General features: G+C 43.9%; 1 protein-coding gene across 4 annotated transcripts in view; it reads right to left on the bottom strand.

Moving 5' to 3' along the window:
- LOC147426296 (Transducin/WD40 repeat-like superfamily protein) overlaps positions 1–8,887 on the bottom strand; it is a 62,095-nt gene extending 53,208 nt beyond the window's left edge. For all 4 annotated transcript variants that reach the window (XR_015186318.1, XR_015186317.1, XM_086499345.1 and 1 more), the window contains exon 1: positions 8,739–8,887. Coding sequence is in view for 2 of the 4 variants with exons in the window: in XM_086499345.1 (XP_086355471.1) it covers positions 8,739–8,754 (16 nt within the window). In the remaining 2 variants the exon portion in view is untranslated. The remainder of the gene's footprint in view (positions 1–8,738) is intronic.
- Between the last annotated feature and the right edge of the window lie 1,357 nt (positions 8,888–10,244).

Here is a 10,244-nt window from a genome sequence, read left to right as displayed (position 1 = left end):
CTTGAATTTTGGCATATTTCCAAAATTCCAAATTCTCCTCTGATGTTAGCGTTTGCGTTTGGGGGTCGTTTGTCTGGAGCCTTCTTCAGTATGCCCTTCGCTACATCCCAGGGTGGCATCTAAAGAACTCCCGGTTGAGCTTGACCTAGAGGAGCACTGAAAGCAGCATTTTTTTTTCTTGAATCAATCTATAGATGGTTTCCTGCTCCAGTTGCTCTGTCAGTATCTCCATTTCATATGGCGTGAGAGCGTTCCAAGTTTTTGTGTCAGAATCGTAGAGGGTCTTCTTGCCTTTAGTGAACCTTGCCCGTGCCAACTTATGACATATGGAAGCTATGTGTATCCACCCTACTAGATCTGGCCCGTTTGCTTTGATGCGCTTCGATGCGAGCTTCGAATAGAACTTCAGTCATTTCGCTGAATTGGGGTTCAGAATTGGCATTATTAGCCAATTCCTTTTCAGGAATCTTAAGAGGCTTCTACCAACAACTGCAGTAATTCATTTGTGTATTTAATCAGTAAACTAATCTGGCCTCTCCACTGGTTCATCATTCCTTGAAAATTGACCAGATCATCTTTCAATTCAAATGCTGTGCTTTTCTGTTTTGTATCATTGAACACAAATTTCCAAGCCACCCATAGCACCTTGCTTTGCTAATACCATTCCCGAATCTAATTCACTATTCTGATGTATCTCATACGATCAGTGGGTTCATTGTAAGTGCGATAGAGGGCTGGATAGAATCTGGGTACCTCCTCATCCTTCATAGGGATCGCATACATCAGTACCAGTGAGTCTGGCACTGCTTCAATGTAGTTGAGGACAATCCAATTCTCTTGCTCCATCATCTTTCTCAAAAACCTCACCATACGAAAAAGACTTTTCAGAGCATTCTCCTGCTCTCGGAGGGTCATTAGAGTCCTTGGACCTTGACTACTAGACGCATTGTTCTCCAATTGTCGGATGCAGCGGAATTATTTAAGGATTTAGCTTGGATCTAGTATTCCGCACAAACACAAAGTTACTTTATTTCACTTGAAAAGAGACATTGAACTCAACACAATGAAGGAGAAAGGCAAAGAGAGAGAAAAGAGAGACAACACTGCATGACAAGTCCCAACCACCCTCAAGGGCTCCCTTGCTCTATTGCCAGAGCAAGTACTTGCTTGCACAAATGCTGATACAATGGTCCTATGTCACGTGACACATCCAACCCTATGTGTCCGTGAACAAGCTACAGCATGACAAGGGTTCAGTTCAGTCAAGTCAGTCTAGAATAGGAAGTGATCTGGCACTTTTGTGAGTGTTCGCAGACCGTGCATGCCCAGTCACTTAGTGTAGATGCATATCCTCTGGTTGCACTCAGCATGATCGTAAGCATTCCCATCAGAATCCATCAAAATCCATCAGAATCCTTTTCCAGTGCATTTAGCCTATTTTACCTATTTTTGACATTTTTCACTTATTATTTTTAAGTGACTTTTGTTGGAAAGTAGGTAGGGCAAATTGAGTAAATTTGTATATAAGCAAACCTAGGCTAGCACTATTTGGCAGAAGAGGCAGCAGGAGCACCTTGCTCAACAGGCAACTTCTCAGCAAGACCAACCTCTGCGACAACTCTGGCGTTTTCTCTCAACAGAAGGCCTAGCGTTTTTGCACCAGATCAGCCAGCGTTTTTGCACTTGCAGATTCCCGACGACAGTAGACAGCAGATCAGCCCTAGGGTTAGCAGATTCCCACATCAACACAGTAGATTTCCTAGCGTAAGCAGATTTCCCCTGCAAGGTCAGTTTCCAGCCCTAGCGTTTTTGGTTTGCAGATCAACCTCAACGTTTTTGCAAATCTTCGCGACAGAATCAGCCCATAGACCAGCGTTTTCATATTTCGGCGGTCAGACATCGCAGAAGAAGTCCCGAACCTCGCAGATCTCACCTCCCGCAGCAGATCCTCTCCGCACGGTTAGATCTAGCACAGTTTACAGTTTCAGCCCGGAAAACGCAGATTTCAGCATCTGCGTTTTCAGCGCGTCGTCATCGCCATCGACATCGTCATCGACATAGAGTCAGAATTCAGCAGATACCAGATTTGCAGATTTCAGCCCTTAGCGTTTTCAGTTTTCAGCCGTCTCGTCGTCGTCCTCATCATCGTCGACATCATCAGCAAGTCCAAGCATTGTAGAGATTCGTGCAATCATAAGTAGACCGCTCTCGCCATAGAGAGTGGGGCCTTCGGAGGAGGGTTTTACAATGTCTCTGGTGTCGTATTTCTCTTCTCTCTCTATCTCTCAGTCTCATGTACCTTCACGCACAATGTCCATTCACTTTGTTGTGTTCATTGCACTCTCTCACTAAAGGAACGGAAGGCTCTCCCTTCCGTAAGTAAAAGGAACCCTTGAGCACAGTTCGGAGCACTCATCTTGAGCAACGTTCAAACATTCATCCCGCTGCACCTTACATTGATATAAGAGCTTTGGCAGTGTTTTGTATCACTCAAGGAAAGAACCACAAGAATTTTTTTTGCTTGTTGCGGTCGCACGAACCCAAGTTCACTTGGGCGTGTCGATTCCTAATCGTGTTTTTGAAGAGTGACAGGAATCCCCGGAAAGAAGGGCTTGTCCAGCCTCCCCTTGTGCCTCTTTTCACTCATTGAGAGCGGACCGTGCACTTAGCCGCCAGCCAATCGACGTGAGGTGGGAAAAAGCAACCTTGGTGTGAGCGCAAGGCCGCCAAGGGGTGCGCCCGCGGGAAAGAGCAGAACTCGGGTGAAGAGAAGATCCTTCTCTAACACAGATTGCAAGCTAAAGAAGAATCTCAAGACCCTCAAGAACCTCAAGACCCGCAAGAACCTCAAGACCCGCAAGAACCTCAAGTTCCTCGTGCACTTGAGAACTCAAGACCACAAGAACCCACAAGAACCCCAAGACTTCAATGGATGGTCATCACGCGAAGCGGAATGGATACTTCGCTTGGAGGTGATGAGCATGAGAGAGGCGAAGAAGAATTTTCCCCACCAGGAGGTTTTTCCGACCCTCTTCCTTCCCCATCTACGTCAAGGATTGCACTAACTCCTATGAAGTAGTTGCCGCAGTTGTTTATGGACAAGAAGTTAGACCGAAAAGCAGAAATAGAGCGGGAACACGAAGAAAAGATGGCAGCCATAGAGCGTCAATACACAGAAAGAGTGGCAGCTATACTTCGCGAGAGCAAAGCAAGACAAGAACAGAGCGACCAACGCATGAAAGAGTTCTTGCAACTCTTTTCGATTGTGCAGGCATAGTTTGCACAGAATCGAGAAAAGGAGACTCTCTCAGTCTCTTCTTCTCCCAAGCATGACACACAGGATTTGCATGATTATGAGAAGCATGATGAATTGAATGCCAATGATTTGCATGATGATAAGTATGATGATTTGAATGACAATGATTTGCATGATGATTTGAATGATAATGATGAGCATGATGATTTGGATGACACTGACAAGCATGATGATTTGCATGATCAAGATGCGATTTCTCACAAGCATGAGGAGTTTCATGAAGATGATGTGATTGTTCACAAGGATGATGTGTTAGTGGATGCTTTTTCTAGCGAAGCTAACCTCGTTGCAGATTCGATCAATCACGAAGGATCGATCTTGGCTCTCGAGTCGGGGTCCAAAGAACCCCCTCAAGAAGAAGCGATTTTGACTCTCGAGCCTAGGTCCAAAGAACCCTTACAGGAAGTATTATGTGTTCGCATGATTCATCAGCACGCATTGTTCGAGTGTTTCATTCGTGATCGTTTCTTGTATTTTCGTCAGCGTCATTATGTGATCCCTTTTCCTAGGCATGACATATTGTACGTTGAGCACGTTTCACTGATGAATGAGCACAAATGTATGCGGATTATTCATGAAAAGCTGAAAAGTATGCATTCAAGGAAGTCACATTTCCTGTCTCTTCCTTGGCATGACACATTTGTAGAAAGAGCACATGAAAGTATGAGCACCAAGCATGGGCATTTCCGTTGTGAATTGCCACACTTAATTGCTCTAGATCATAAGAGAAAAATTCGATCTCATTGTTTGCGTGTGTGGTGAACGGTTTAGCACTCCGTCTCTTTGTTCATCTACATTGCATGCACAGTCTTTTGAGAAAGACAAGATTTTTTCCACTCACTTTACATGGAATGGGTATGTTCATGTTTTTGTGTTGGAAGTGATTTCAGGAATTTTCAGCCATGGAGATTCTTGAAGAAGAATGAAGCATTACTATAGACGAAGTTGAAGCAAGGAAGGAAAGTCAGAAGACTTTGTCGCTTTCCGCGCGACCCAAAAAAGCAAGCATTGCAGACCTTTATGAAGTTCAAGCACCGCACGACCCACACATCAGAGTGGGCCGGCGAAGACTCCCTTCCAGGATTCCGGATACTATTGGCGATCTCCCTCGACGCCATACAGTTCGATACCAGTACCTCACTTTGAAAAGGAGGGGATGTCACGTGATATATCCAACCCTATGTGTCCGTGGACAAGGTACAGCATGACAAGGTTTCAGTTCAGTCAAGTCAGTCTAGAATAGGAAGTGATCTGGCACTTTTGTGAGTCTGTTCGCAAACCGTGCATGCCCAGTCACTTAGTGTAGATGCATATCCTCTGGTTGCACACAGCATCATCATAAGCATTCCCATCAGAATCCATCAGAATCCTTCAGGGGAATTTTCCAGTGCATTTAGCCTATTTTACCTATTTTTGACATTTTTCACTTATTATTTTTAAGTGACTTTTGTTGGAAAGTAGGTAGCGCAAATTGAGTAAGTTTGTATATAAGCAAACCTAGGCTAGCACTATTTGGTAGAAGAGGCAACATGAGCACCTTGCTCAACAGGCAACTTCTCAGCAAGACCAACCCCCGCGACAACTCTGGTGTTTTCTCTCAACAGAAGGCCTAGCGTTTTTGCACCAGATCAGCCAGCGTTTTTGCACTTGCAGATTCCCGGCGACAGTAGACAGCAGATCAGCCCTAGCGTTAGCAGATTCCCACAGCAACTCAGTAGATTTCATAGCACTTGCAGATTCCCGACGACAATAGACAGCAGATCAGCCCTAGCGTTAGCAGATTCCCACAGCAACACAGCAGATTTCCTAGCGTTAGCAGATTTCCCCCGCAAGGTCAGTTTCCAGACCTAGCCTTTTTGGTTTGCAGATCAACCTCAGCGTTTTTGCAAATCTTCGCGACAGAATCAGCCCATAGACCAACGTTTTCATATTTCGGTAGTCAGACATCGCAGAAGAAGTCCCAAACCTCGCAGATCTCACCTTCCCGCAGCAGATCCTCGCCACACGGTTAGATCTAGCACAGTTTACAGTTTCAGCTCGGAAAACGCAAATTTCAGCATCTGTGTTTTCAGTGCGTCGTCGTCGCCATCAACATTGTCATCGACATAGAGTCAGAATTCAACAGATACCAGATTTGCAGATTTCAGCCCTTAGTGTTTTCAGTTTTCAGCCGTCTCGTCGTCGTCGGCAAGTTTAAGCATTGTAGAGATTTGTGCAATCATAAGTAGACCGCTCTCGCCATAGAGAGTGGGGCCTTCGGAGGAGGGTTTTACGTCTCTGGTGTCGTATTTCTCTTCTCTCTCTATCTCTCAGTCTCATGTACCTTCACGCACAGTGTCCATTCACTTTGTTGTGTTCATTGCACTCTCTCACTAAAGGAACGGAAGGCTCTCCCTTCCGTAAGTAAAAGGACCCTTGAGCACAGTTCGGAGCACTCATCTTGAGCAAAGTTCAAACATTCATTCCGTTGCACCTTACATCCTAGATACTAAGCTGTTGATGGGAACTTGATGTAGATGAGGCTAAGGGCTGAAATGCAAAAATGCTAGGACTGGTCTTGCTCTGTAAGTGTTGGTGCTGCTGAAAACGCCGATAAATGCTGATATTGAGGGCTGAAAAACGATGATGCTGATGGTAGAAAATGCGGGCTGGAAAACGCTGATGCTGAGGGCTGAAATTGCTGGCGATGCTGAAGATTGAAACGCTAAATGCTAATAGTGTTGCTGAAATCGCCAGGCAAGGGAAAACGCAAGCCTTACAAAACGCTGGCATGGCTGGGTACAGTTGAGAAACTACAGATGATTGCTTGCAATCTGCCTGAAATGCTGGTGCTGGTTCTTCTTATATATGCTGAGAAAATTGGGTCAAGCATACTGCTAAAAGATGGCCCACGACTTGCTGATATAAATGCCTATTATTATTAAGTGATTGTTCATATGCCTATATGATGAAGTGACTGTACTATGCAAGAGAGGGTATGCAACTATGACCTGCCTGAACATGCACGTCCTGCTAGAGGCCCACAAAGTGCCAAGCTAGATCCAGACTGACGCTAGACTGTAGCGGTAGCTTGTCCATGTGGCTCAACTGCAGTGCGCATGTGACATCTCCCTGTTGAAGGAGAGACGCAACTGTCGAAACTTCTACCGAAACTTCTACCTGTGGATACTTTCTGTACTTCTGATGTTGAATGCTTCTGATGGTTGTGGATGCATAAGCCAATGAAAACTCCTCCAACCTTCTGGATATTGTGGATGTAGATCCTGCTACGATATAAAACACCAACCATACGAGTTACTAGAAGCATAGTTACCCGGAACGCGGAACGGGAACGGCGAGGGCTCTGGAACTAGAACGGCACGGAACGGGAGGCATAAAGACACCCAAATAAAGCTCTGTGTGATTGAATAACAGTAGTGTCAAAGTCCTTTGACTCTTAATACTCACAAAAAACTTGATTTGAAGACCATTCAACCTTACTATGGCCAACGTGTGTCGTATAGAGTTGAGAGCTTGAGAGGGGAGGAGGGACACGGAGAGAGAGAGAGAGAGAGAGAGAGAGAGAGAGAGCCTTGTTGACTCTAGAGTCTAGAGTCTAGACTAGGCTAGGGCTTGAGAATCAAGACTCAAGACTCGAGAGGGTAGAGCTTAAGCTTTTACCCTTGAAAGCTTGTGTGCATTGTGAAGGTAAAGGGTGGGGGGAAGGGCACTTAATAAGGGGGAGCCTCATAAGATAAAGCACATAAATCTGAAAATCTGTCGTTCCCATCCATTCCGGGCCGTGAAACCCCTCTGGAACGCCGTTCCGGCGTTCCTAGAGCTCGCGGGACGTTCCCCGGTAACTATGACTAGGAGTAACAGACTTGGACACTCCAAGTCGGGAATCTACCAGAACACGCGTGAGAAACTGAAAGAACTAAAAAAAACTATGAGGGAGACAACACAGCACGGCGAAGTTCTGCGTCCAGAGAGATTGGCCCCAAAGACTGGTGCCCATTTCGGTATTTCTTTATACTTAATGCTTCACAAAGTACAATGTCCAAGGGTCCTCGTCTCAGCAGTCTTCCCAAGCGTATCTGTCTGAGATTGAAGCCCTAGCGCTTTATTTATAGGCCATGGGCCTTCCAAAAGCAATGTCCATGAAAAGCTTCAAGTCTAATAGCATCTAGGTCCCAAAAAGCTAGCGCTAGACAAACAGCACGATTTATAAAAATCACTTAAGGTGTCACATCAACAGCATAAATCACGAAGATCTATACAACAGCCACGTCGACAGCGCAAATCGTGGAGGTTCGTACTGCTGTCATGTCATTATGCATATATTTTTAGCCTTTGTCCCTTTGAGACCGATCGGACAGACCCCATACTTGGTACAACTTATAAAAATTGGTGTCCTTTCATTTTTGGCCTCTCGAAATGGTTCTGCAAGTTGTCACAACTTCTTCTGCATCTTTCAGCGGAGCTCTGACCTCTCTCTATCCGGAGTCTATCCTTTAGGTCATGCCACGTCATCACTTTGTGACATAACCCCCCTCTTGAAAGAAATGTAATTGCCCTCGATTACGCTTGCAAAACTAACATAAGACAACAACCAGTTCAGTAGAGACTAACTCTTAAGTACAAACGGCACTAAACAACACATATCCAATACTTGCACGAAGACGACAGTCACTCAACTTTCACATGACATTAACATCACTATCCCCGTCAAGATCTTTGATGAGAATAATGATCATCGTAACGTATTTAGCAATCACATCCAGACCTCACCGATCTCTAGTAGATGCCGGAATTGACTAAATCTTGTTACTATCATATCCACAACACCCCTCGGGTGAAGCAAGACCAAAATGCTGTTGTCATTTCGTCTTTTAATCATGCACTCGGACATCCCACACAAGAGAGAGCACATATATCAAAATCATTTAAGGAATTGCACATGGTTTACTTTCCCTTCCAATATTGGCCACATAACTGGTAGTGTCAGTATCACCCATAGAAGTCTCCATGGACATCACATCACATTACATTGTCACAATGCTCCACAAATCTGCCTTTACTCAAGAACAAAATCCCATGGTTTACTCGCATTTTCCTAAAAGAGCCAGAGCGTAGCCAACATATCATGTTTACTAGGTGTTCTAAGCAATGGTAATTTGAACTCTCTACATAGTGGTTTGTATGAAGCACTAGCCAGCTACTGGACTGTGTGTCTCCTTTTTTAGGGGTCTTTATATCCTTGATGTGGAGGGACGCTCCACACCATGTTGAAAACACGCATGGTTGGCAGCAGTGACAAGCAGTCCTGAGGAGAGGTCACCGGCCACCAGGAGAGCCATTTTCTGCTATCATCTACTTTGCCTGAGACATCGGATGTTTTCGAACAATTTTAACTCGAAGAGAGCTAGGAGTGCGAGCTTACCACGTGATAACGGCATGTTCTTTTGATGACAAGAGCTCAGTATAAGTGTTGATTCCTGCTTCGGCAAACGATGTCGTCGCGAGACAGAGAGAGGAGATGATGCTTGCTTTCCTTGAAACTCCTTCCAGTTTTTTTTTCCCCTTTTAATACTTGTCGATTAAACTCGCCGTGGAGATGTATATTTTGCGTAGTTTTAAGGGGAAATTACCAAAATACCCCTCTAATTTGTGGAAATTCCCAAAATTCCCGAAATACCCTTGTATCTGTTTTCGTTGGTTTGTTCACAACTTCCTAATCATTATGCTTTTTTGACAATGGAGATCCATTATTTAGTGCTTACCATGTAATTTGTCACAAATTACCTCTAAAAAAAGACAATTATGTCTAAAAATAATGAAGCAATTTATCTCCAAAGCCTACATAACCAGCTCAACTTCTAGTTTTAGTTTCTTGTATTGATAGACAATCAGTTTTCTTATGAAAAGCTAAATTTTTTATTATCTTTGGATAAATTTACTTTCACAACCAGGGGTATTTTGGAAAATTTGGAAAATTTGAAGGGCATTTTGGGAATTTATGACAAAATATGAGGGGTATATTGGGAATTTTTGAAATTTGAAGGGTATTTTGGAAATTTCCACAAATTAGAGGGGTATATTGGTAATTTTCCCTATTTTTAAATGCATCACCATGTTGAAATGCACCGCGTGCAGGTGCTCTTACAGTTTAGGCCCTGGCCCTATAACTAGTCACGCACGGGCGTTGGACATGCTCAAAAAGAGCATGTTCTGGCGCTTGCAGTCACATACAAGGGCGCACATTTGAAAATATAAATATTCTTTGCCACATCCATCGACAATAGTCTTCGCCACATTCAAGGGCGGACATTTGAAAATATAAAAAGTCTTTGCCACATCCATCGCCAATGAGGTGTAGCCTATTGGACATAGTCATGTGATCCGCTTCAAAAAAAGGATCAAAAACCTCTCCAAGCAAGGCATCAAATCTCTTTGAATTTCTAGATGTAGAGGGTTTGTTACTTTTGTCCTTTGGTAAAAAATAGGATCAAAAACCTCTTAAAGCAAGGCATCAAATCTCTTTGAATTTCTAGATGTAGAGGGTTTGTTACTTTTGTCCTTTGGTAAAAAATATTATGGGAGTAGGTTGGAGGGCATTTTTAGTCCCCTCTTGTTTCTTACTGGTTTGCTCTTTCTTGGATAAAGCTTGGCAATCTTTCATAAGGTGACCTCGCTGAAAACAATGGAAGCAAGCATTAGGGAAATTTCTATACGAAACTTCTGGACATGCAAAATATTACCCAATGAGTCTTTAAAAGGGATATGATGCTTGAGGTTTTGCTTAAGGCCTACCTCTATCAGAAGTTGACAGTCCCACTTAGGGTCAATCCCTCCTCTTTCTTTTTGACCTAGTGCTTTACCAATATGACTACCCAGAATTTTCAGTCAAGGACCAGGAAAGTCAATCCAAATAGGTATCTTTGTAGGC

This window comes from Adiantum capillus-veneris, chromosome 24 (genome assembly GCF_014529385.1).
Source record: "Adiantum capillus-veneris isolate H3 chromosome 24, ASM1452938v2, whole genome shotgun sequence".
Lineage (NCBI taxonomy): Eukaryota > Viridiplantae > Streptophyta > Polypodiopsida > Polypodiales > Pteridaceae > Adiantum > Adiantum capillus-veneris.
The sequence above is the reverse complement of the archived record's forward strand: the minus strand, read 5'-3'. Positions and strand labels throughout refer to the sequence as shown.